Here is a 26,614-nt window from a genome sequence, read left to right on the forward strand (position 1 = left end):
AATCTTACGAATTCACCTTTTTACGAAGACACTGTGTGGACATGTTTTCAGAACTTTTTCAGACTCAACACACGGAAATAGATCTTATTTTTAAAATGTCCTCCCATCATACTGCATCGGAACGATCTTTTTCAATGTAATGGGAAAATATAATCACAAGTCCAATTGGTCCATCTGATATTTCTTTTTACTTTCAAACCTTAAAATTATATAGATACTGTATATGTATTATTAATGATTTATTTAAAAAATGAACCATATATTGATATTATAAAATCTTTTGATAGCCTCTTGTACATTTATATCAAATGTTTAATTTGCTCTTGGAAAAACCAACTTACTCTGCCTTGCTCCTGCTTTCTTCACCCTAATTGTTGCTCCCTTTGCCCAGTCTGTAAATTGTTTTTGTAGTCCCTGAAGTGGACAGAAAAACATTGATCTAATATGTCAAATCAGCTTCTTGCAAAAGAAAAATAAATAATACTAGTGGCTTTCCACAGCTTGTAAAGACACTCATTATTTGATCAGCCACAGTAGCTGATATGATAAGGCAGCCTGAGCAAATAGAACTAAGGCTGAACTTTATCACCAGTTCAGGGTGTTGTTCGTTGTACAGATTGTTACGTCCTCTAAAACAAATGTGGAGAGAAATAAAATGGAAGTGACTCAAATTCTGCAGTGACTAGGGAGTTTTATCTATCTGGTCAGTTTGCAGTCCATACCACAAAGTTGCACCAAGGGTGAGCCCCTCACCAGATAAATTAGAAGATAGTGCCTTTGTTTATTTGTGATCCTGTGACAAATATGAACTAAGACGGTCAATAAAGACAAGAAACACAGATAGCTTTTCATCACATTTTATCATGTATGGTCATGAGTGGAGAAGAAAGAGCCAGTAATGCAGCTGTATACAGAGTTCAAATCTTTTTTTTTTCTTTTTTAAAAAAAAGGAGACAAACTTAAAAAAGAGAAAATTGCACTCAGCTTTACAATACCTTTAGAAATTAAGCCATCTAAAATTAACAATAATAACAACAATAATCATAGTAGCAGTCAACATAATAGTCTTACCACTGAAAGCAGAGGATGATTGTTAAGTCTGAATTCTATTATACTCCTTGCTAAAGTCAGATGCAGGGCAGCACACTAAATTCCCATTCACATACTTCAGTACCTGGTGAATTTGACAATTTAACCAAGCCACTTTAGTTTTTAGAGGAAGAGAACTGCTGCAAAACAGTTATCCGTTGCCAGAGACAGAAAATAACCTGCCTTCAACTGGTAGATGCCTTTTTTTTTCTCGCCCTAAACTCAAAACGCACTTAAGCCTCCAGCAAGCCAACAAAAGCAGACAACTAATAGCTACTTCAATAAGAACTGATTTGAACTCACATACTATGCCTTTCTTCCCTTAACCCTGGGGTAACTATAATTACGGCCTAGCTCTAACATTATTTCGTTATTCTTTCTCAGTGTTTTCAGTAAAGTATGATCAATTATGACACTAGAAAAATAACTGGCCCGGGACCACTTAACCCAAGTCACTTACTGAAAAGAAAAGAGGAGGCAAATACAATTCAGACTGCAGAATAATAAAGACATAAATGGATGGGAGATGGGTAATGTATGAGGGAGGGTGAAAGTGCATTTGACATATTTACTCTGGGAACTCTAGGCTGCTGAGCTGGATTTAATATTTAAATGAATGAATGGTGGAGGTCTCAGAAAGGTGGGTAGTGGTTGGAGGGGGGATGGTAGCGGGATCAGATTTCCCTTTGGCTGCTCCCATACACACTCTCATCACTGTAGGCAATGTAGAGGAAAAAGTCCTCTTCATGATGCTCCTGAGAAGGAGGATAAGAAAAAAAGATGTTAGCATGGCATTAAAAATTTAGAGGGAGGCTCGCTTAAGTATAAGTTGGGAAAAAACAACAGAACACGCTGATAAAGACAGTCTTGAGAGCGGGTCAGTGAGGTAGAAAATGAGTACCTGGTACAACAGTCCCATGGTAGCTGAAGTGGGTGGAATGACGTTGTTTACAAAGAAGAAGAGAGCATCCTCAGCTCGCAAGTGGATTCTTTTCCGGATGAGGAAGTAAAACTGGCCCACTGATAAAAGAGAGTGTACAAAATTGACATAATTTTAGATGTTGCTGTAACAGATGAGTATATTTTTAATACAGTTCAGGGATTTAGCACATAATAGAATGTTTACCTGTCAGGTCGGAGGGGACAAGGTATTTCTTCTTGTCCAGATCTCCTATTCTGGCTTTGGGGGCTTTCTCCACAATTACCTGAAAAAGAGAAAAACAAGAATGCTCACAGATTAATCGGAGTACATGTTCCACTAAACAAAAGCTGTGGTTTCATCTGTCTCAGAAAGGGGATCTGAGAGCGCACCAAATTGTCAGTCAAGCGAGGACTGAAATATATTTAGCCCTGATGTATTTGAATTTTAAAACACTACCCAAGAATTGTTTGGTTGGTCGCTTAGAAAGAAACAGGTTCCCCCACATGTTTAGGATCCAGACCTGTGAAGGACTGACAGGAGCCCAAAAATTTAACTATTTATTTTGTTTCTTCCTTTCAGTCTAAAAATACGAGTAAAATACAACCTGCCCACACACCAAGCAGAGGCACTCACTCACGGTAGAGCTTCAACGCATTAACAGGCCACAAATTTTAACTATTAATTGTACTTATTTATTTATTTATTTCTAATCAAAATATAGTTTGTATCCAGTGCATCTTATGGTTTCCTTAGTCTTCTATGACAGTTAAATTAATCTCCATCAGTGGACTATTGATCAGACACAAAAGATATTTAAACATGTCATTGTGGGCTCTGTGAGGCTTTGAGGCCTATTGTTTACCATTTCCTGACAATATAAAGACCAAATGAGTCTTAATAAATGAGAAATAAATAGCAGATTACTTTGTGATGGAAATAAATAGTTAGTCGCAGTGGTACATTCAGTTTGTCAGAATCTATCACTAAGAAAATGAGAGTAAGTGAAACTAAAATGGTATCCTGAGCACAAATAATGCTTATCATACATGACAGAAAGCCCGGAGAACATTATCAGCTTTGGCCCTGTCAGCGTTTGAGTGTCAAAAGGCTAAAGGCTGTCGACTACACAATCTGTCTAATAGCCAGAAGACGTAAACAAGTGCCCTGTTTGTTGACCCAACCAAACTATTTTAGGTGCGCTGCTATTAGCGTTTCAACATACAGCCTCAGCTACACCCAGCTTCAGACCGCACTCAGTCTGTGCACACACCAGATTGTCTTTCTCTAATATAACCACCACAGTCATAATCACAAGAGGGGCATTATTTCGTTTCAGAAAAAAAGATTTGTCTTAATTATTTAGCAATATTTTCTTAAATAAATACACACCCGGAAGGATTACACGGAGCTACCACTAGCTGGCCTGTACGGTGCGGCCGAAATCCTTTCTGGTTAACCTCTAACGTTAGCTTTGTTAGCTAACTGGTGAGCTGTTTACTAACGTGGCAGCAGACTAAGGAGAAAAAATAAGGATAATTAAGTAAAGCTACAAATGAACCACATCATTATAGTTGGACACTATGTCCGCACATTAAGTGTCACAAACAATTAGCTAAACAGCGCAAGCTTTCCAACTGGTTGAGCTTGGAGCCACCCGTCAAAATGCTAACAACACCGTATCGAGCTACCGAGCTAACGTTAGCTACTTACAGGAACCCTGTCCGGATACTTCTTTCTTATTTTCTCGCCCTCGGACCGCCTTTTCTCAAAAGGGTGTTCTTCTTTGTACTGAAACTTCATCGTTAAGAGAGATGACAGACAACAAGTCGGTCACTCCGGGGTTGTACGATAGCGGGTTTCTCAGGGAACGGCTCGAATCGCTGACACACACGACAAAAACAAACGATGCTAACTAGCTTCTAGCTCGCCACAGCTGTTTTCCTAGTGCGACTGCGGCGGAGGGATACAATAACAATATGACGTAGCGGAGAGGCTAGTTCGATGGGTGGACTTTGCGCTGACCATAAGCACGTTAACGTTAATGATAAAACGTCTATCGGTGTGTATTCAAGACAAATTTCTTCATTTGAAATCAACCATTTTTGGAATGGTTGAAATCCAAAAGTCATTTTTCCGTGGAACTATTTTATTTTGAACAACCGCTGCGCGTAGAGACGCAGGGCAGGGCCGTGAAGAGGCAGCTGTCCTTGTCATATGACCGAGGCCCAGCAGTTTGCAGCTAGAAGGGAAGAAACTCAAAAACATGCGGTGTTACTCTCTAAATGTGGCTCATTTAGGCTCTAAATCTGGACCCAAAGACATCCAGCTGGTTCGCAACAACATTTTGAATAGTGTTTGTTATTGTGTATTCACCCATTGACCAAGAGCAGTGCTTAATAATGACTAAATTGCACTGAAGTGTCTTAATTTCCAGTGTTGACACACCAGCAGGTAAATAATGGAGTATGATCATATGAGCTAGAATCCCTTCCAGCTTCAGCAGCAGTGTTTTGCACCTGAAGCTGCCATCTCATCGCATATAATTCTCTACCTTTTGAGAAAATTAGCTAATGGACCCCCATTAACGCGTCCTGGAGCATTGATGGGCCCCTTAAGCTCTGGGGTATTTCAATTTTTGGCCTTTCTTGACAATATTATGTACATCCAGGAAAAATCTTCCCACGTAACTTAAAATATCTCATCAAGAGGTTCACTTTCCACTAACACACTGAATTTTTTATTGTTGTTTTACCATAATGAATACTGATAAAGGTTAAAGTATCATCTGAAATATGGTGTATTAATGTCAAGAGTCCCAGTTTGCTGTTCATGTGATTCCTGAGGCACCGATAGGAAAAGTTACCAACCTGTCTATTGCATAAGACATCCACGTCTCAGTGACTCACTCTACTTGCTCATGTGACATGTAAAATCCCCGCTGTGCTTCATAGTCTTTTGGTATTGTGTTCTATCAGACTGCCTATCTAAAAAGTCCCTCACAGCATTTATTGTTTGGTCAGTGAAACACAGAATGTTAACTGGTCATCACAGGTGATAGTTTTTTTTGTTTTTTTCCCCCAATAGACTGGCTTCATCCAAACATTCTGATAAATGTGTACCATTTTATCACAGTAAAGTTTTCAACATACGTACAAGGCTCATCTAATCTCTCATGTCAGGGACTTTGACAGGGTGGTGGGTTTGACTCTGCTCTCGTGCAGGACGTAATGTGCTGAGTCACTTGTGGACGGGATTGTTTTTCAGGTCCTAGTCCAAGCTTTAAAATAAAACTAGACTCGGACTTTACTATGAGGTTTGTTGTCCTCCTCAGACTAAACATTTCTCCCACAAAAGCTCTTCATCATCAGTGACAAAACCAAAGTGATAGCTGGCCCTTCCACCACCATGTCTCCCACAAGGCCTACTCAGCAGCCACAGCTCAGGCCTGCCTCATCATCTCATACCATTACTTCACACATCTTGATGAATGTTGGAGCAGTACACACTACTCTGAATCTATTTTTGTTGCCACACTTACAAATATTTCTCTGTATGAAATCTTTTCTTTGACAAAACATGCAACACGCTTCCAGAGTAACAGACATGAGCCGCAAGGGAGGTGTTGCAAGAGAAAGACAACAGAGAAAGCAGTCTTCCCTGGAAGTCCTCTTTCCAAGGAACTGTCGACAACTGCTGGCAGCCGAGGAGGTGAGATTTAACATGGTGGCTGGTTCAAACTCTGCCAGGAGTAGAGTCACCCCAAACAATAGCAGATGCATGTTTGCTGTTTCAAGATTTTACTTTTCAAACCATCATTAGGAAGAGGTAGAGGTTTTGGGAGACAACAGTTTACTATGTTCCCACCATAGTGGGTCAACATTGAAGAAAGAAAATGGTTGTACACATGACCATGACTGTTCTGTAGATGTGCGATCACTGATGCCAAGTTCAGGAACTTACCTGGATTTTATGATTGAGATGGCTGAAAAGTCCACGACAAAAATTCAGCTGTAATTAAGTTATGAACACTTGATAAACACTGATAAAAAATAACACCGCTTTAAAGCTAGAAATACAGTTTCTTGGAAAAATAGCCTCTACATTTGCACAGGTATCCCTAAAATGGGACATTTGCCCTCATTGACTAGAACAGGTTCATACACTCAGTAGCCAGTTTATTAGATACACCTAGCTGTAACTATCAGTCTAATACAACAGTCCTGCAATAAATCCCATCAAGTCTGTTCCCATGCTAATATGTGTTTCCAGCAGAACCAGCCTTCTTACTATAGATCAGTAAGTAATAAAAACCTGCTTACTTATTAATACAACTCAGTGTTTAACTCTGCCTATTCATAGCACTGAGGTCAGGGTTTCTCAGTCAAATTGGGATTCTTACGGTTTATTTTTTGCTTCGGACAGTAGCCAGGCTGCTAATGCTGTCATTGTGGCAACAGGGCCGACATTAACACAGGGAAAAGTTGTCTCTTTCCACTTTAAGTTTTTGTATAAACCTTTTAAGAGAGATGAGGGATGTTTCCATGATTTACATATAAACAGGGTGGACAAAATATAAACACCAGTCAGTATAAAACAATATAATTCAATACCACCACAAGCTTCCTCCAAAATGATTATACAGTTGAATCAACCCTTATCTCATAACATTCAACCATGTAGGTAGGATGTATGGCTTGACAGTTGTATTAAGAATGCATTAGTTTTAGCAAGGTGTACCAGCTGAGTGTATTTCACCTACAGAAAACAATTACAAGCTCTTAAGTGTGCTTTTATGACATAAGACAACTTTTAAACCAGCACAAAGGTCATCAGGTGCCTTCATTTTCGGGCAAAGATGGTGTCCATGTAGATATCTTCAGTGAGGGCGATTTCTAGTTTGACGCTGAAGAGTTTGTTTGGTAAAGCCTGCACCAAATGTATGTTTTGCAGGAATACTAAGTGGACCAATGCAGTTTTCTGTCTCACCACATGATGGCAGCAGATTATTAGCAAAAAAAAAAAAAAAGGCCTTAAGCAGAAACTGTGAATCCATTTGAGCTCTTTCTCACCCCAGCAAGGAAAGTCAGTTGACAAGCTTCCAAACGTTAAAACTGCAGACTGAATTGCATGTTAAAAAAAAACCAAGCTGGATAGTAACTGGTCGATACTGACAAGTGTTTTATTAGTAACACAGACCTGGAGACAGAGCCAATAAGAAGCCGCTGTGAGCCTTGACAAGACTGACATTGTTCAGAAGGCATTTTAAAGACGGAGGGTTTAATAGTTGAACCCATACAGAAGCGGAGCGGGTAAAAACTGAAAGGGGAAAGGCTGCAAATTTGAATCAAATACAAAACCAACTGCAACAAAAACAGAAGGGGAGAAAAAAAATTAAGTGCAATTCCTATTAGATGAAATCAGGATGGCATCAAATGGCAAAGGGGGGAGAGCGAAATGTCATGGTATGCAGAAGTCATTTTATCATATATTATAATAGAGAAACAATCAGATATGGAAAGGCGGCACGGCAGTCCACGTATCGTTACAAGCCATTCTTTTTTTTCTCACAACGTTTCAGTCGTCTTTATCACTGAGTCCCATGAGGAGCTTTGGGGAGAGAGTGATGGTTATGGCTGGAAAAAAAAAAGAAATATCAGGCTGCTCGGCTATTTGTCCAGAAAAATGCCTGTGGGTGGTATGTTGCAAGCAAAAGTCCATCGATTACACCATTTAAATTGATCCATTCTTGTTCGGGGGGAAGAAAAAAAATGTATCTGCAGAAATGAATGAATCACTGTCGGGGTATGAGGTCGATCTAAAAAGGGGTGGTTCTCTATTTTCCCCTACTCAGTTGCTCCGAGAGGTTAAGACAGTAAATTGATGAGTTGTCTGCTTAAGTGCAATGTCTGGTGGTGATGGAGAAGAAGAATAAGAAATAATAATGCAGAATTGTCTTTGTTGCTTTGCTGATCCTCCTCTTTCCCCCCTCCCAATTGTCAAAAAAGTTTAAAAAGGGACTAACGAACTCAGCAAGCATACTCCGACTCATGTACACAAGCTCATCTTCATACGCACACAGTCAGTATCAGGAGCGATAAGGCAGAGAGGCTCCGTTTTGTTTTGGAAAAAAAATACAAATAAAGAATCAAGAAGAAAAAAAAAAAGAAGAAAAAAACAAGGTGGCTCCCCCGTCCCTCCTCAGTAGTTTTGGGCTCTGGTGGTCCCGTACTGTTCATCCCGTATTAGACGGTCACCCCAACCCTCATCTCCTCAGCACACGTCTGAGAGGCTCAGAGAGGGCTGGTGGGTCGTCTGTGTGGGAACGGAGGGGCAGGATGGAAGCCGGCAAGAGAGGAAGAGGCTGGTCAACAAGCCCCGCCCCCTCTCGATTCAGCCAATCACCAGAGCCGGTGCTGGTGGAGGTTTCGACTGAGGACGGAGCGGACATCAGCAGTGAACCTAGGACAAAGAGAGGCAGTTAGATTATTTGACATTGAATGTTTTCACCATCTTAGCCATTAAAGGAATAGTTCAACATGAAATGAGGGCATTTGCTTTCTTTCCGAGAATGAGATGACAAGATTGATTTCAGCCTTAGGAAGAAAGCAAATGAGCCAATTTCCCCAAAATAATTAACTATTTGCAAAAACATCTAGAAGCAGCTTTTAATCAAAATGTGCCCCAAAATAACCTTAAAGATGCACTGTGGTTGAAGCATGCAAGACAGGCAACGTTTCAGGTAATGTAGATGGGACATCGTGATTTTAGCATTAGCGACAATTTACTCAACAGTTGTATTTAAATATTCAGAATAATGTCAATAAGGAGTTTCCTGCAGTCAATGCTAACTGTAGCCAAATTGGACTCTGAACTAAAATCATTAAGAGCAGTTGCAGCCATTTGCTTGCGTCTCTTAAATGACCACACTCCGATTTGAATACAGACTGTATGCACAAGAGTTAAAGCGTTTGCATTGTCCATTTGCTTTCAGTCCAACTTTATTATCCCTTTTACCTTAGTGCATCCAGCATAGGCAGCAAGTTAAGAAGTGCTGTGTCACTAGGGTCGCTGAACCAGGACTTGATGGGTATTGCATTGTCTGGAGGGCAAGAAAAAAAAAAAAACAGCCAGTCAGTTGCATCAGAGAAATGGACATGGTTGTGATTTTATGCTGCTGTGTTAAAGAGGCCACTGAGCGTTAGAGGAGCTGCAGATTTAATGTAGTGTTCCAGCATTTACAATACAGGCCTTGTAGTGAGAACAACAGCTCGGTTATTTGTCTTCTCCCTGCCTCGTCACAAGATCGATGTGCATCATTTGATCTTATATGTTAAAGAGAAATGTACACAGGAAATGAGCAGCTGAATATACAACTCAACCTGAATACATTGAAGCTATAACTCGAAGCTCGATGCTGACCTTGTGACGTCACAAAAATGTACAAAGAAAAAACAACAAAGCACCTAAAAATAGGGGACCCATTATATTTTTAGGTTGTTCCTGTTGCTTATATGCAGTATGGGCAATACTGTTAAAGAGATGAAGAAGCCAGAAGCTGACTGTATGATTTTACATTACTTCAAATTGAGAGGTAAAATAAACATGAGTCAATGGTTCCCAAACGTTTTGATTCATACTGCCCTTGGGAAAAAAAGAAAACAAACATGTTTTCAGAATTTCTGAATGAATCAGAATCAAAAGAGGGCTGCAAAAACAGTTATGTTCATTGTCTATTCATCTGTTGATTATTTTTTGTGATTAATCAATTAGTTGTTTGGTCTATAAAGCGTTAGAAAATGTTGAAAATCAGTGCTTCCAAAAGCCCAAGGTGAACTTCTTCAATGTCTTGTTTTGAACACAACCCAAAGATATTAAGTTAACATTCATAGGAGCTAAGAAACCAGAAAATGTTCACTTTTTATAAGCTAGAATCAGAGAATTTAGACTTTTTTCCCCCTCACAACTCAAACCAATTATTGATTGTGAAAACAGTCGGAGATTAATTTAACAGTTGACAACTTGGCGATTGATCTTTGCAGCTCTAAATCAAAGCAGACACATTGAAGTGGCACTGCAGAACAAGCACAGGTGGAACTAATAATGCTAATGAAGATTTGCCGGAACTATTACTGCGACCAGCAGCTAATTAGCCGATTCATTACACCTGTGTTCGACACTGACAAAGCTTGTGCTCTGAAGAAAAAGCAACGACTCAAGTTTGGGAAACGCTGACATTTGTAATGTTATGCTGACAGATACAAAACATTTTGCACTTGGCCATATTGTGTGTTTTTCACATTTCGATTAATGGTGTAATACATGAACTCCTACAAATACTGAATCTCAGATATATAAAATATTTCAAATGTATCTTGCCAGTATTTTCTTTGGTCATGAGTGTGAAATGTTTGAGTCTTACCTGGATGGCTACGATAAGCACCAGGCGAGTTGTCCAGGATCACAATACTGGACAGGTCATCATGTACTACAGACAGGTCTTTAATATAACTACCTAGATCCAATGTACAATGCTGGAAAAAGAAACAAAAACACAAATGTCACCAAGTCAATCAAAAAGGGGAGAGAATAATCAACATCATCTTGAAAACACAGTGTTTAAATACAGTTAGAATGGTACCTGTCTGTAGTATCTGCGTTTCAGGATGTTCCTGTTGTTGTCCAGCTTGTCTGCCACTGCTGAGCCGTAGATCTCCATACTGGCTGTGAAAACCACAAGCTCATACCACTGGCTCACCTGTGTACACACACAGAGTATAGAGCACACAATATATAAGTACACAATTCAGAGTGAGTCTCGAAGGATCATTATCCAAAACAAATACAGATTTATGACATCAAGCTGTGTCAGAGTGCAGTACAATGGAAAGCGATGACAAATATGACAAACAGGATACAAGCTGATCTGAGCAATGTACTTTACTGTTCCCCTCCATGTTAATCCAGGATTCAAAACACACAACCCTGATCACAGACTGACACTCACCACTTCTAAAAAGAAGTCAACATGTGGCCTTTTATGTACGAAGAATCTGACTGGATGCTTGTCAATGACGACCTGCAAAGAGAAACAAACATCAGAACTCCATTCATGCAGATAGGCAGTGTTTAGGCTTGAACGAATGTGTGCTCAAACACGTTTATGTGTCTGAATGCTCGTACTTTGAGGATGAAGTCTGGCGGCGTGCCAGGTCTCACTGTGGGTCTGAGGACCCCGTCATGGTGAGAGTGGATCAGCGTCTCGTCCAGGTCCAGAACCAGAATCTTCCTCTTTACTGCATCTGGAGTTTATCATAAAATATGGACATGTGTGACACACTGTACATGTACATGCACACAAGAAACCACTGGCAGAAATGAGGCTGCACAGGCAAGTGCACAACCTTTACATGCACTGTGTAACATGGTTATTTATTACAAGAGGAGACATAGCTCATAGCTTATCACTGGTGTGGTTCTTTCACGGTCTTCAGTCTTTGTCACGCACAAGTGCACATGTAAAATGCTCATTGATGCGTACATATATAAACACAAACTGACTTTCAACAGGAGATATCTAGCTGGCGAAGTGGGGCACCTCTAACTTTTACCTGATTTCTCGCTTATATGACTTCAACAAATCCAGCCACTAAGATACATGTAGACACATTTACTGAGAGCAATTGGAAAACCCTGTGACAGCTTGGAATCACCAAAGTGCCCATATTGCTAGTATATTGTACTTCTCATGAAACTAAAGGCTAACTAAGCTAAGGAGCTGATTACTTTTTGTTGATTCTGGCAGCCCCTGAGGACAAAAGCGGTTATGTTTCCCTCACCTTGTGTCAAAGATCTTGATTTGATTTTTTTATTCTGTACTCAACTCTCACTTGAAAGAGATCTTGATCTGAATGCGACGTCCTGATCCAATAAAACTATTTAAAATACAGAAGTATCCGCTGCCATACAACCAGAGTACAGAGCAGCTACTTTCCTCAGGCTGTGAGACTCTGTAATTCATTCTCAGCACTCTGCCATAAAAAATAGGTTATATTTTCGGAGTACGACCCAGTGGCAGGCATTAAGCATAACTATATAGCAATAGCCAATCTTCTCGCTGATGGCCTCGTTTGCATATGTAGGTCATTTAGAGGCATCAGTGTTAAACTGAGAATGTTTCATAACCAGTTAAAATGTCCTTGTAGTACATTTGAGTGGGCTTTCTTAAAAGATTCTTCTATTACTACATTAATAATTGTTGGATTATGATTGGGAGAAAGCTTGACTAAGTGGATATCATAGGCTTACGTAATGCTGGCACATCCAGCATTATAATACGCAGCATTCAAGAGAATTCTTTGAGCCACAAGGACTTCCAGGAAATGTGAATACCACGTCCTTAGATCATTTTCTGCTGAGGTTATTCTTTTACATACGTGAGAGCAATGTGATGCACACATTGAACGACCACAGTTTAAAAGTCACTATAAGCAGCCATGAATGTAAAGGAATCATTCATTCTCCGAGACTGGACCTGGGCCTACAGCTGAGGTCAGTGTAGAGACGAGTCAAGTGGAACTGAAATGCAATCCTTCCTCTAAGTCAAGAGTGTTCTTTTGAATGAGCTCTGTGCAGGCAGAAGGGAAGCTTATTCAGAGCGCACACACCAGTCCATGCTCCTGTAGGTGCTGCCTGCAACATCTAGCATTTCCTCTCTGCCTCCACACCAGCAACACATCTCATCACTGTAGAGTCGGGGCAGGAAGCCCATGCCACTGTGTTCTGATATTTAACTGCTACCATAATTCACTGGTTTACTCAAACGCTTCATAGCGACAATAGCTGTTTAACTAGCACAGTGGCTAACCAAATTAGGCAGTCTTTTAATTTTAGCATTCTGGTTACAGGTCATGAGAAACACAGTATGTATGCTTCCTCCTTATTAGTAAATTCTTTGTGTGCAGTGTAACTTTATATGTCAAATATTATTTACATTGAAGTATCGTTACTACCATTCTCTGTATTTTACACTGTTTTAGTTTCACCCGTCATATTTATAGCTGCGCAACAGACTTAATTTCCTTTGAAGTACTGATGTTGTCCAGGGTGAATTCATGTATACAGTCTGCAAAACCACTTCCTACTCTTATTCTATGATTGGCTTTAAATTGTAACATACTATATTCTCACATCGGTCATTTCCTCTGAGATCACACTCACTCACACACACTGAGAAGCTTAAATGTTGTACTGCTGTGGTCCAGGTACGTGAAAATCCAGAAGGAAACCGGGCCATATTACAAGGTAAAATTACACATTTGATACCTGTTAGCTTCTGTTAGACAACAGCTAACGTTAACAGTCAACCACTTCCTTGATAGTGCTACACGACAGGATAGGAAAGGTTTAAACTAATCCTAAAACGTGTATTTAAACCTGGGCTGGAACTGCAACGCACAGGACATAATCAAACGATAATGTTAATCAGGAAGTGGTTGAATATTAATGTTAGCTAGTGGGTTATCAAATGTGTTTACCTTAAAATATGGCCTGATGTTGCTCTACATTTTCACTATCCATCTTTTCAGTTGCTGATCAACTAGGAAGCGGTGACAACAATTTGTCAGATTCCCTGTATTTATACAACTTTATACAACGCATGACATCATTACAGCATTTTGGCTTCCCATCATTAGCATGACGTCAGAGGAAAATAGCTGCCATATGAATAGAGTCTATGATCTAAGAATGTAAGAAAACTTCAGCTGAATGCCTGACATGCAAAACCATTCTTTGTTGGTAAGCTATTTAAAAACAGTTTCCTACCAATGTAGCCAAACAAGTTTACTGACACAATTCAGACAGAAATGAAAGGCTAACTGTAGTTAGCTATGACACACAAGTTTAAAGTTAAATAGGAGGTTTTCTGTGGGGTTCGTCTGAAAATAAATACTTGTGTCCTGAGAAAGGGGTCAAGTTGTGTGTCTGTGCACGAGTGTGTGTTGTTATGTTGCTGATAACTTTCAGTTCTTTTCTGCATAATCCCTTCTTACTTGATAGACTGGTTTGACCTCGACTTAAATTTCCACATTGCAAATATGTTGCGACTGCGATAGTGTCTCTACTCTAGCTAGTGTCACATAAAAGTAAATGCAACGAGGTAGAGTGTAGTTTTTACAATACTTTTTCCAACTTTGTTAAACAGTTCTTGACACAAGGACCCCAAAAATGTAGCCGAGTAGTCGTATCATGAAAACAATCATGTACTCACTGAGTCTGTTTCTGGAGATAGGCGACAGAGGCAAAGTGTCGTATCGCACCGTCTGATACTGGATTATCTGCAAATGAACACAGCAAATAAAACAGTCAGTCAATCCTTAACAAATCATACAAACCATATACAATATACTGAGCCATAATGAGATAACTACACCGTGGATAGGTTTCAAATGTGTGTTTTAGTTCAGTCTTTTCATTTCCTACTGCACTCTAAAAGAGTTGTCTTCATTTCCAAGGACATAACATCTGTGTGATTTTACACAGGCCATTTATAGTGTTTTGGGAAACCTTCAGGGCATTAAGAAAAGTGGCTTTACGTCATCTCAGTTACTGCAATCCATAATCCAATTTGAAAAAAAGCATCACAGTGGAAACTTAAATGAGCTAAGGATGATTTAGATCAGATGTAATGCGAATATCTCCATGAAAGTCATAAAATCCTAAAACGTATATTTGAGCCTTTAGATGACACAATACTTGGGGAATCACCTCCCTTATTTTGCTTTACATTAGAGATTGAGCAGTAGAATAGCGGAGGAGGACACCAATGCTCTTAACCGTGCCCCCCCACGTCTCCTCCTCTCTAACTTCCTTGCTCTCCTCTGGTCAGAGTGACTACAGAGAGGATCCTTTCCAGTGCCTCTCTTGCCCAGGGGCTCTGCACTTTTCTTCACAGGGCTATTTTTATCCCCCCAGCTGTCGGTGGGTGTCAGCCGAGCATGGGGCACACATAGAAAGGGAGACCTGCAGGGTGACTTTGACTGAGCCTGGGCTGCTTGGTACCTAAACCTCGGACAGGGCCTCCCTCTGTGTGCCCTCCCACTGCTGCCTGGCAGAGGAAGCTCGGGGGAAGCCTATTGGTGCCAGCAGCTGCTGGGCACCACGGGGGGACCTCAACCCTCGACTTAGCTCTCTGCACCTCCAAGAGCGTCCATCTGGACCCTGGGCCAGCAGACTCAGACATAGTCCTTTGCCACCATGCCAGGGCTGCATTTAACTTTTCAATTAATGATGCTCTCTCAGCCGGACAATAACTCAAAATCTTTCATCTTTAATAAGTGAGTTAGAAAAGCAGCTAGCTGAAATCAGGATACTGGCAAATGTACTTTGTGAATGACTTCAACTAAACTATAATCTGCAACCAACTAATTATTTCAGTTTCATTAACATATTGCAGGGTTCTCCTTACTACTGTAAAGTTAAGGCACAGCACCCAAGTCATTTTGGGCATGGCCAAAGCCAGATGAATGTAAAATCAATGTAAAGAGCATTCAAAATTTACTAAATGACTTTTCCCAGATATGATGGTTGTAGTTGGCCCCAAATGGACTTCTTCAGCAAGTTTTGTCTTTCAGCTTTTTGGGTGTTACTTATTTATCATCTTGTCTAGCTTTTCCAACTTTTTGTGCATAGATATTATATCTACAATGGTCCAAAATGATGTGAAACTTAGTAATTTTCTTGAGGGATGACCCTCAATCCTCTCGCCAAATAAGATCACCTAAGTCTTCCACAAACCTAGAGAAAATGCTGGATTGAAACGGCCTCTTTTTGGCCAACCAATAGCACAATACCCAAAGATATTAAGTTTACGGTCATAGAGGATTAAGACAACCAGCAGATTTTCATTATTGAGAAGCTGAAACCAGACAATCTTTACGTTCATGATTAATTGCTAATTACAATCCTTGCAGTCTTAAGAATACCACTAATGTTCTAATGTTCTGATGTTCTTGTTCCTGTAAGCTCATGCACCATCCAGTACTACTTGGACTGGCATCACAGAAGGCTACTGCCCATAGTGTTCCCTTGGCATATATCATAAAAGAGAAACTCATGTGAGAGATAATAAGTAGAACCGTTATGCAACATTGTTGTCACCGGTAAGATTAATAAACAATCATCTCGTCATCTGTTGACACAGAGTAGCAGCGTGAATAGGATTATGTCCTGGTCCTACTATAATGGTCATAATCCAATTGAGCTTTTATTGGTCCAATGCTTTCAGTCGGGTCACTTTATGCAATGTGGTCTTCTCGAACATAAACACCTTGAGCCCAAAATGTGTATTAATTATAGTTTTAACTCTACTATTGTGTGGGTTAAGTCTCCACATCCTTGAATGGTTCTCATCAACTCACCTATCACGGTCTACCTGGTTTCCATCTACAGGATCACCTGTGTTACATTGCTTGCTGCATTTGGGGTCTGTGGTTCATGACACTGTCTTAGTGCATCGCATAAAGTAAACAGCAGCGCTAAACTGAGTGAAAATGAGAGAAACAGAGGGAGGGAGCGAGAACAGTGCGCTCTCTGTGCTGACATAATCCCTCTCACTTCAGCCATAACATGGACTGGACTACTCACTCTCAGGGCCTGTTGACAACCCGCAAGTGTTGCTGCCACACAATAAACTGCAGACAAACCTCGAACAGCGAGATGATTACACCACACGGGGCAGTCCTCCAAGCTTTGTCGGCTTGATACCGAGCTCGTGTCGAAGTCCACTCATATTACACCACATGTGCGCGTCTATTAACGACCCGACAACACCTGTGTGTGTGTGTGTGAGTTACAAGCAGGTGGCCTCTGTCACGTTAAATGCCATGTTTATTGTGGAGGCATTTCAAAGCAATTGAAGGTGACCTGAAGGCTTGTGTTGGCTGCTCTGCAAATTTTGTGCTGGGATGTGGAAGGTTTTCCTCTTTGCACTGGAGCTGAATGAGCCATTCATTCACACTATCTCATCGCACAAGAACAGACACCCAGATACACTATTAAAGAGCCGAAAACAGTCTAATCCATTACGTGACCAACCGAAACGTACAATTTAGATGGCCGATTCATTGTTGAAGTCAATATATCAAACGTTCTGTGGTTTAAGCTTCACAAATGTGAGGATGTACTGGTTTTCTCTGTTTTTATATTATTTTAATATCAACTTGATCATTCTTTGGTTTCAAACTGTTAACTAATTTAAGACCTTACCTTGGATGCTGTGAGAAAAGTGTATATTACTTTCTCATCCACATCAGTCCTGTGTCCACTTTCTACACTTCTTGATTTATAAATGTTTACGCCATTTAATATATTCTTTTAAGCAGAGTTTTGTGCTGAATGATAAAGCAATAAATCTGACACTGGTATTATTGAGTCTAAATGAGAGGTTGGGGCTCACAGACAGTGGGATTTGACCACATATTCACAGATTATTTGGGGTAAATGGATGCACAGGTGAGAAATACAGGTAATCCAGCTCTGTGGGAGCCAGCTGAGCATCCATACAGGTCGACGTGATCTGAAAAAATAATGTTAAAGCACTTGGAAAAGACAGCAAGGTAATCATTTTGCTCACGTGTCACAGAAACACAACAGCATCAACTGCCACATATTTCACAAACCCATTCTCACCGTTCGTAGGTGCTTCCTGAGGATGTACATGATGAAGCCCCATATTCTCGACGTTACGCCGAGAAAAGTGCGGATGCCAAGTAAACATTGCCGGGTCTTCAGCATGTTGATGAGCACGCAAAGACCCCACAGCAAGTCAACTTCAATTCTCAGTTGCAAACACGCTTCTGCCCGAAGTTGTTGGGACAATTACTGAAGGAACTTGCTTGCTAGTGATAGTCAAAATCCGTCTTTAGCCACAGCCGCCAAACTAGCAATTCAAATTAACAAGAGGCCAAGCAAACGTGTGAGTACCTCGCTCTGCACACTTGTGGCACAATTAACGTTAAATAGAGTACATTTTCATTGTAACTGTGAGAGACAAACGTGGACGTGGTCAAAAGAAAAGCTGCTGCACGACGACTGCTGCTGTATGGACCTTAGCACGCAGCTCGTTGACAAGCTAGCTCAGGAGCTAGCTGTGTACCAACTAACGTTAGCTAGTAGCCACCAAGCTACCGCTAGCTCGACAGGGTGACCACCTTGAACCTAGGACAAAAATACCCCAAAAAACCTTTGGGGCCGCTCGTTGTCAAGCACCGCTTCAACGTGACTTCACTCTGTGCGGCGTCCGAAGAGAGACAGATTTACAAAAGTTCCCAAAAGTCTAACCGGCTCCGTTAGATTCGGTTTGTAGTCCAGTGGAAATCCGGAATGAAACTGCGAGCCGCCATCGCCGCCTTGCCGTCACTTCCGCGAGGAATCCTGTGGTTGCGCGCAGCACGTCCACGTGGAAAGAAAATAAACAGACGTGGACGAGCGAGACTGTTAGCCTGAGGAAAGTCTGATCAAATTAACTAGTTTAATAATCAGTCTCAGCTTTCTCAGAAATGTCTCCGCTGCTCTCTTGTTCTGCTGTGTAACACCACGTTACTTCTGGTAAGACGTGTGTGTTTATATAGTGTTGCTGTCTTTCTGATGGTAGCTTGGCTGGTGTGGATAAACCTCATAATGCCACAGTGATTCATAGTTGTAAAACAATACCATATGAAAATTTCAATGGGTGTGGGTGAATACTTTTTATAATATTTGGCAGGGGCAAGGGCGCATGGGTTAGCCAACTGTCAGTTAATGCAAAGTTTACTACACCTATTTAATTACTTCAGTATCTTAGGAGACTAATAGTCTCCTTTGACAGTCATGCAAATAGCACTTATGATTAAGAAATGTTAATAATAATGGGAAATAGAAACCCACTAAGAAATCCAAATGTATCAACAATCTACAGTAAAATTAGTTTATGTACAATCATCTCATGCCTTCAAATCATGGTTCAGAGGGTCTCTATTTACTTTAGAGTGGTTATAATCCTATTTTTCCCTCTCAGATTCTTTCATGTTCTGTAGGATTGTTAGAGGCTCTGTAAAAATGTAAAAGCACCCAGTATTTTACAAGAAAGGAGCAACACCCGAACAACTGCAATAAATCATCATGTAAAGCGTCAGACTGTTGAAAAATGACTCACTTGAGTGCAGTGGCAAGGACATGAGTTTGTACATTACGTGTACAATATGAAATTTTATGAAAATGCAGTGTAGTATAACACAACAGTCAGATAAAGGCATCATTTTATTCAATAAGAAAAAAAAACATTTAAAAAGATGAAGGCGATCAAAATACAAGGAGAAAACTATGGATAAAACCATTTAATAAACATTATACAGATTTTTACAGAAATATGGTGCATTTTATCTGTATAGCTCTAATAGATGTTGATAAAGCTTTGAAAACTACTATATTCAGTGGGTTGTATATCCTAACACTACACATCGAGATCATCATCAGGGTCTTCCTGGTCATAGTCGTCGTTGGCATCAGGCTCATACAGAATTCGTCCTGAACCTGGGCCTGAGTGGAGCAGAGCTGTCTTCCTGTAGGAGAAAAGGTTTTGAGAGAATATTGAATGTAATCACTGAAAAAAAGTTGAAACTTAAGAATATAATTTCTTACTTCTCTTTGCTGAAGACAAAGGGAAGTGCCAGTTTTTCTTTGGCCTCACGCTCTGTATTAGACAGTCGAAGATTGAAGGTCAAGTTGGCTGTTGGGTCCGTCTATAGAAACACAAAAATGACACTTTCAGCCCTGCTCTATCTGAGCCCCATCTTTTTATGGTGTGAATGTATTAAGCGTTTGTTAGTCGTATTGCACCTCCTGTTCCTCTGCGTCATTCTGTCTGGCTCCAACATGACTGGGCCTGCTTTGCACTATGACTGTAAGATCCTCTTTCATGCTGAAAATCTCCTCCTAAGGACAAAAAAACAAAGTTATCAACAATTTGTGTCAGTGTAGGAACATAACCATCATCCCAAAGGATACACTACTTACATCTTGCATAACTTTCCCTGATTTTGAGCGCTTTGTTATCTTGGCCACTGCTTCTTCTCCCTTCATCCCAGGTGCTACCGTGATGACAGAAGTAGCCAAGTGGCATACACTTCCCACAGTACCCCTCTGATGCATATCTGCATGGAGCAGACCTATAATAGCTCTCACAGCTCCCCCTAATGAAAACACAGAAAAATACCCTCAAATAGTGGAATTACTGCATAGCCTTAACGTTAAACTTTAAAATATCTCAGCCAAGATAGTTTGTATGACAAAAAATAGTGCAGCTTTTCAGAAATACTTGTACTACTCAACACCACCAAAAAAAACTTGTGACACTGCACCAACACACAAGACATAAGATAATTTCTCACCTTTTCTAAGTTGTTGCAGAGTCTTGCAGACCGCAGGAGGTCTCTGGTGTCTCAGAATCCATGACAGGGAGTCGATCACTAAGGTCACTGGCTTGGAGTGTGATATTTGCTTGATTCGATGTGTAAGTTCCTCCAAATTAAACTGGTGAACTGTGAAGGCTGGGTTATCAGTCCAGCCGATCGGGTCTGTATAGGCATTGTGAAAGTGTAGCCTGAAGTGGAAAAAAGATGAATATTGGATATTTTGGTTATAGGTTTAATAAACTGCCTAATAAAAATGGCTTTAGCAACTTATTATTTTGGCTATACAGTTATCTGGTGATTGTTTTTTTGCTTATGTGATTAATGATAAAATGTCAGGAAAAATAGCAGTCACATCTTTTGAGAATTAAAGATCAAATATTCTGATGTCTTAATTAAGCCACAGAATTCAAATTAGTAAGAACAAAACAAGGAAAAGCAACACATTCTCACACTGGAACACTTGAAACCTGTTGATTTCGCTTGATAAATGACTTGAATTATTAACCAATATCAAAGTGGGCGGTTTATAACTTTCTCTTGATGGACTAAATGCTTAAACAATAACGTTACTTTACCTCTGAATGGGTGATCCTTTAAATCCATCTTTCAGCTCTTCTTCACTCACCTCAAAGCCAAGGACATGGACAACCTCCTCCCTAACATGGACACATTTTGTTTTTTTACTTACTAAGAGACATTACTAAATGAGAGTACATATAACAAAACAGTCACCAGACATATCTCTTTTAATACCTGTTCAGGGCAGCATTGATGAAGCTCTTCAGGAGGTGTCGACCACAGTAACTAGCAGAATCTACCAATGCAAGAATACATTACACGACTTTACTGTATGCCATTACTTCGCTTCACATAGACAGCTGTGTCATTGTTCGCAATTTATACTTAAATAATAAAACATTTAAAGCATTTACCTTGTATTAAAAGAAACCCTCCAGCATCAGTGCCTTGCAATAATTCAGTCAACATGGTACACTGTGAGTAAACTGTAGCTAAAGCTAGCTAACATGCTACTGATTTACGTCCTTTTTAAACGTGAATACCGGAATAAAAATGCGGGAAACTCGGTAATTTAACGGCAGAAGAACGACATCTCTCAAAGTTCAAAATGACGAGCACCTACAGTCGCAGAGACATACATTTCACAGAAAATTAAACTTCCCCTGCCGTATTCAAGTGCAGCATGCATCGCTAGGTAGCATGTTTAGGCTGTACATATTCAAAAACATCATTTCCCAGAATTCCCGTCACTTCGATATTTAAGTATATGTGGGAAATGTAGTTCAGAACGTGCTGCGACTGGGTGAATGGCCTCACGGTAAACTACGTTACCCAGCACACCCCACAGGAAACATTGCGCTGGCAGCCTCAAGAGGTTTCTGCCGCGCACGGACGGAGAAGACCGTGCGGAATAAAGTCAAAACTCCAGGCGTTTTGTGTTCACACAGCGAAGAAACGAAAAAAACTTCATCGGAGAAGTTCCCATAATGGAGCGACATTTACTAGCACTCGCGTTGATCTAAGGAGTTTTTGCAGTTCTGTCGCATTTCGAGACCGATTGTTATATAAATGCAGTGACGAAGAAAAAGGAGCTATAAGTGGTGGACGTTAATCGACAGAGGAATTAGTATTTTGTCCTGCTAATATCGTTAGTGTGGCGACGCTTCAGAGGCGGGTTGCTGCTGGTACGTCAACGTTAGCTGTGGTAACGGATCCCCCGCGAGGAAATAATTCAACCTCGACCCGCAGCGGAGCGTTTTCACGGAGAGACTGTTTGGGTCTCCCGCGCCCTTGGGCTGCTTACCCGGCGGTAAGGTGCAGCCACGCCGGGGAAAGGCACAGCGCGACGGCCGCTACTCCGGCTAGCTCGCCTGCTGCTTCTGTTTCTTGGATCGAGGCCTTGTCGGTGAGGCGACAATGCTTGACATAATGTCTGAGCACCAAGGTATGTTTCACCAGCATCAGCTGCGAGCTATTAGACAAACTGTCCCCGTGTGATGGTAATCTGTTCGCCGTTGCAATCTGCCGTGTTTGGCGGACATTAAGATGCCTAACCCGTAGCGCTAATGTTACGTTTGGTTGCGTATGCTGTATTAACAACACGACTTGTGATGGGCAAACTTGATATTTTGCAGTCAAAATGCCATGAAAGTTGTGTTAAAGTAAATATATGTTATGCATTGTTGCGATTTATTTAGCTAACGTAATGTTAACGTAGTTAACAGTTACTTGTTACTTAACGCGCCGATCTAGCTTAACGCTAATGTTAATAGCTAATAGCTGCAACGCTAACGCTACCCTCCCACCAGACTGAAAACACACTAACGTAAGTTAAATTAGCTCACTTGTCAGCCGCTGAAAACAATATTTTTAACCTGAGCTCAAACTTTAATGCAGATAACACGGCCGATTTGATGTTACACCTTGCTAACGCCAAGCTAACTTGGCTAATGAGCCCCCTACTTCCATTTCAAGAAAGCTAGCGTGATTAGCTAGCTGACCAAGTGACTGATAGCACAAGTTAACTCTTAAAGGAATGGATCGGCGCCGTCAGCAGTGTCAAGTTTTAAATGCAAGTCGTCAAATATCAGGCATTATTGAACACATACTAGTTGAAACCCTCGCCGTTATCGCTTCAGACGGCGTATCGTGTTATGTTAGCCTCTCTAAATGTCAGCTAACGTTAGCAGGTAGCTCCAAGACAATACAAAACGATAAGTTTGAAGCTTGGCACACAGCAGACCGAGCTGTATTGGCTACGCGTTTAGAGCAGCAATACACTGTTTACACGTCGATTCAATCGATAAACTATTATTAATGGCTGATAACGAAATAACCTGACTTTCTAAAGTTCAGATGGTGACCAAGTGACACCGGTTGCGGTTGTATGCAGCCAACTCGCGTTAACATCCGATGACCGACTCGCTTGTAGTCCACTTAAACGGTTATCAGTGAACTGTATCGGTTATTGTGATGTACCGCCAACAAACACGGCTCTTGATAAGCTCAGTGTGCTCATCACTAATATCCCCGATTAAGTTATAGAGCCGTGTTAGCAAGCTAATGCTAGCCTTAGTCCACATGTGTCACATCACACCAAGGCAACAGTGTGCTTGCACATTCTGTCTATAAGCTGTTTGCTTGAACATGACAAACGAATCAAGACTTCTTCACTGGTTATTCACACAATTGTTTCTCTTTTCTTCCACCAGATTCACTGTTGACGTGTAAAACGGAACCTCTGGTGAGTACTTTGTAATGTTACTTTGAATACTAGTCCATTCAGCAGCTTTCTGTTGTTAGATCATGTTTGGATTAGCTTCACTTTCTAACACAAAGGCTGTGTTTTCTTTTCTGCAGCCCCCAGAGAGGAAAAAGAGGACTGTAGAGGACTTCAACAAGTTCTGCAGCTTTGTCCTGGCATATGCTGGCTACATCCCCAGTCCAAAAGAGGTAAGCTGCCATTAATGTCACTGTGGATATGAAGAATGCCTTGCTCAAGTTGTGAAGAAACGCCAACATTTATTTCTGTTTGTCTTGTAGGAAAGTTCATGGTCCCCAACATCATCCAGCTCTGCACACAGTTCAGGGTTGTCGGCAGATGGAGGTGGTGGCGGCAGCAGCTCCACGGGCAATACTTGGGCAGACGGGAGCTCAGACATCCACACCATCCACACATTTGTCCGCAAAGCTCGCGCAAACAAGGGCAAAAATATCCGCCGCATGCACTCTGATAGCACGCTGCTGGACAAGATGCGCCTTAAAGACTCCTTGTACGAGAGCCAGGCCAGCAGTAAGGCGGAGCGCAAGAAGGACAAAAAACTGAAAAAGTTGTCGCTGGGTTCTGCCATGACGGCGGCGGACAGTGGCAGCAGCGAAGGCGAGAAAAGAGCCCGCATTAAGCGCAGCAAAAACTCAAAACAGCCAAAAGTTAAGAAGCTCAAAAGTTCAGCGGCTCAAAGCGAGACAGACTCTGAGGCACGGCACACGCATACAGAGGTACGACCCATGAGAGAGGAGATGGCAGCGCACGGGGGTTCCCCCCCAAGCATGCAGGGCCTGGGGAAGATGCAGGCAGACGAGTCCATGAGGGAAGCAGAGATGAGCTCCAGTGAGGGTGAGACCTGGATCGCAGATGAAGACATAATGGTGGAGTCAGGTATGACATTATAACTTCTTATACCAAAACTCTAATTTCTACCAACTTGTCTAATCCATACTCTTAATATGCATCAATTGACAACTTATCAGCTATGTATCCTAAAACTATGTTCTCTTTGTCAACACAGGAGACGATTCGTGGGACTTGATCACCTGTTACTGTGGGAAGCCATTCGCAGGACGGCCGATGATCGAGTGCAATCAGTGCGGCATATGGGTGCACTTGTCGTGCGCAAAGATCAAGAAATCCAACGTTCCCGACATCTTTTACTGCCACAAGTGCAGGGACTTGCGGCGGTCGGGACACAAAAAGGACCCTTAGACATGAAGAGGACGGGTGGGACCACCAGGAGCACCCACCCTGTTTTTGCTGTCCTCTTGACACTTGTTTTCTTTGATGCCTACAGCCAAAACAGCCTAAATTATCACCTGGATGGCAACTGTATTGTCACTTTGTAGGATTTCTTTTTGACAATCACAACCATTCTTATTTATCCCTCACTTTTTTTTTTTTTTGTTTGTTTGTTTCTTACGGTTTTATTTTCTTTGGCTACTGTGAAGAAGTGGACAGAAGGCTACAGTGACAGTGGAGAATCATTTATTTGTTACTAATTATTTCCTTTATTAATTGGCTTTAATGTTGTATTCTGTGCTGGTGATGTGCACATAAATTGTCACACATAGTCTCATTAACTGAAGGTGCATTTTTTGACTTGTAAATTATTTTGAGGATATCGACAAATCAATGAAAAATTTCCTTTTAGTGTCTCAAGGAGTCCCATTTTCAGTTCAATAGCCATTTCCTCTCAACTTTAAGTCAATGCAAGTTTTACACATTAACATTAAAATCTATAGCTTAAGAGATGAAAAATGTAACAACTGTTATTTGTTTAGAAGCGTGTGATGAAGTGGGCAGCTCGTTCTCTTTTATTTTCGATCGTATTTTTGCGATTTTATTTTCCGTTGTCAGTGGTGATCACAACGTTGAAATGTAGAGATCTCACTCCTCTTAGAATAAGTGATCTTTGAATTCATACAATCTGTTAACATTTACTGTTTTGCATACTGAAATTGCATCGAAAAATTGCTACATTTCAAATTGCACACTTTCGGCAGTGCACTTTTTTAAATAGAAACCCAAATACCGTTTCTGCCACGTATATCGGCGGTATTTGGAACATGATGAGCTACGGCTGATTAAAACTGTACTTAGCATGTAGCTGTGTACTTTCATGACTGAGCGCTTAATGTTTCTCCCTGTCTGGCTTGGTAATCATTGATAGCCATTTACCATGAACAACATTTACATTGAAAGCTGTTAATTTTTAATGTTTTTGTTTCATGTGTGTTTTTTTTTTTTCCTTTTTCTTTTTAAAAATAGTTTTTCATGTTAAAAACTGATACGAGGGGGTAACGTTGCTGTAAGACGAATGGTTCAGCAGTGCTTTACAATATCAAAGTGGCTCTGAGGCTCGTTTATGAATGGTTGTAAAATATTTGTTCTTCTGTTTCATTGTAATTGTTTTATTTCTTAGCTTTCTGAGAAGCGGGATTTAGAGATGCGCCCGCATCAGAGAATGGACATAAGATTGTCTCACATGGAGAACAAAGTTGTAGTGTACAGAAAAATAAGTTGATGCCGCGTAGGTTTGTGGCATTTGTTTTATGTTGTTTGGTTTTACCACGTGCTTTTTCTTTTGTTGGTGGGAGTGTGTTGGTAAGTCTCCAGTAGCAGTTGCACTCTCTCTACAACTTCAATTCTGTGTACATATCCTGTTCTTTGACAACTGTACATATGTGAAAGTGAAGAGAGAAAATACCCAAGCAAAATCTATATTTTCTGCAGTCTGATATTGTTTTCTTTAATTGTAGCTTGAAAAATAAAAGTCTTTGGGAACATAAAGGAAAGATGGTGTTTTTAAAACCATTTTTATTGACGGTACACATAAAAAAGACATTTAAAACATTTATGTAA

General features: G+C 40.7%; 4 protein-coding genes across 4 annotated transcripts; 1 reads left to right on the forward strand and 3 right to left on the reverse strand.

The window, feature by feature from the left end:
* Window positions 1–841: 841 nt before the first annotated feature.
* On the reverse strand, window positions 842–3,965 carry gabarapb (GABA(A) receptor-associated protein b). Its single transcript, XM_073475021.1, has 4 exons — window positions 3,722–3,965; window positions 2,216–2,294; window positions 1,991–2,109; window positions 842–1,844 (listed from the first exon to the last, which is right to left on the reverse strand). The coding sequence occupies exons 1-4, from the start codon at window positions 3,809–3,811 to the stop codon at window positions 1,764–1,766; spliced, it is 369 nt and encodes a 122-aa protein (XP_073331122.1). The 5' UTR covers window positions 3,812–3,965; the 3' UTR covers window positions 842–1,763.
* Window positions 3,966–7,172: 3,207 nt separating this feature from the next.
* LOC141003924 (CTD nuclear envelope phosphatase 1A) lies at window positions 7,173–18,434 on the reverse strand. The gene is made up of 8 exons (XM_073475403.1): window positions 17,699–18,434; window positions 14,280–14,346; window positions 11,192–11,310; window positions 11,016–11,087; window positions 10,650–10,766; window positions 10,431–10,542; window positions 9,026–9,110; window positions 7,173–8,470 (listed from the first exon to the last, which is right to left on the reverse strand). The coding sequence occupies exons 1-8, from the start codon at window positions 17,801–17,803 to the stop codon at window positions 8,410–8,412; spliced, it is 738 nt and encodes a 245-aa protein (XP_073331504.1). The 5' UTR covers window positions 17,804–18,434; the 3' UTR covers window positions 7,173–8,409.
* Window positions 18,435–19,288: 854 nt separating this feature from the next.
* Window positions 19,289–21,934, reverse strand: elp5 (elongator acetyltransferase complex subunit 5). The gene is made up of 8 exons (XM_073475111.1): window positions 21,393–21,934; window positions 21,214–21,274; window positions 21,036–21,116; window positions 20,437–20,648; window positions 20,063–20,238; window positions 19,886–19,981; window positions 19,688–19,788; window positions 19,289–19,608 (listed from the first exon to the last, which is right to left on the reverse strand). The coding sequence occupies exons 1-8, from the start codon at window positions 21,445–21,447 to the stop codon at window positions 19,500–19,502; spliced, it is 891 nt and encodes a 296-aa protein (XP_073331212.1). The 5' UTR covers window positions 21,448–21,934; the 3' UTR covers window positions 19,289–19,499.
* phf23b (PHD finger protein 23b) lies at window positions 21,816–26,547 on the forward strand. Its single transcript, XM_073475110.1, has 5 exons — window positions 21,816–22,423; window positions 23,691–23,722; window positions 23,839–23,931; window positions 24,022–24,637; window positions 24,768–26,547. The coding sequence occupies exons 1-5, from the start codon at window positions 22,396–22,398 to the stop codon at window positions 24,959–24,961; spliced, it is 963 nt and encodes a 320-aa protein (XP_073331211.1). The 5' UTR covers window positions 21,816–22,395; the 3' UTR covers window positions 24,962–26,547.
* The last annotated feature ends 67 nt before the right edge of the window (window positions 26,548–26,614 follow it).

This window comes from Pagrus major, chromosome 10, assembly GCF_040436345.1.
Source record: "Pagrus major chromosome 10, Pma_NU_1.0".
Lineage (NCBI taxonomy): Eukaryota > Metazoa > Chordata > Actinopteri > Spariformes > Sparidae > Pagrus > Pagrus major.

Coding starts and splice junctions, on each gene's coding strand:
- gabarapb (XM_073475021.1), bottom strand. CDS start 3,811: ATGAAGTTTCAGTACAAAGAAGAACACCCTTTTGAGAAAAGGCGGTCC. Junction 2,295..3,721: donor AGTATCCGGACAGGGTTCCT/GTAAGTAGCTAA, acceptor TCTCTTTTTCAG/GTAATTGTGGAGAAAGCCCC. Junction 2,110..2,215: donor TGTCCCCTCCGACCTGACAG/GTAAACATTCTA, acceptor CTCTTTTATCAG/TGGGCCAGTTTTACTTCCTC.
- LOC141003924 (XM_073475403.1), bottom strand. CDS start 17,803: ATGCTGAAGACCCGGCAATGTTTACTTGGCATCCGCACTTTTCTCGGC. Junction 14,347..17,698: donor TCAGGAAGCACCTACGAACG/GTGAGAATGGGT, acceptor GTTCATTTGCAG/ATAATCCAGTATCAGACGGT. Junction 9,111..10,430: donor TGCTTATCGTAGCCATCCAG/GTAAGACTCAAA, acceptor CTTGCCCTCCAG/ACAATGCAATACCCATCAAG.
- elp5 (XM_073475111.1), bottom strand. CDS start 21,447: ATGTTGACTGAATTATTGCAAGGCACTGATGCTGGAGGGTTTCTTTTA. Junction 21,117..21,213: donor ATCAATGCTGCCCTGAACAG/GTATTAAAAGAG, acceptor TGTCCATGTTAG/GGAGGAGGTTGTCCATGTCC. Junction 20,239..20,436: donor TCTGCAACAACTTAGAAAAG/GTGAGAAATTAT, acceptor TGTTTTCATTAG/GGGGAGCTGTGAGAGCTATT.
- phf23b (XM_073475110.1), top strand. CDS start 22,396: ATGCTTGACATAATGTCTGAGCACCAAG. Junction 23,723..23,838: donor CGTGTAAAACGGAACCTCTG/GTGAGTACTTTG, acceptor TCTTTTCTGCAG/CCCCCAGAGAGGAAAAAGAG. Junction 23,932..24,021: donor ACATCCCCAGTCCAAAAGAG/GTAAGCTGCCAT, acceptor TTTGTCTTGTAG/GAAAGTTCATGGTCCCCAAC.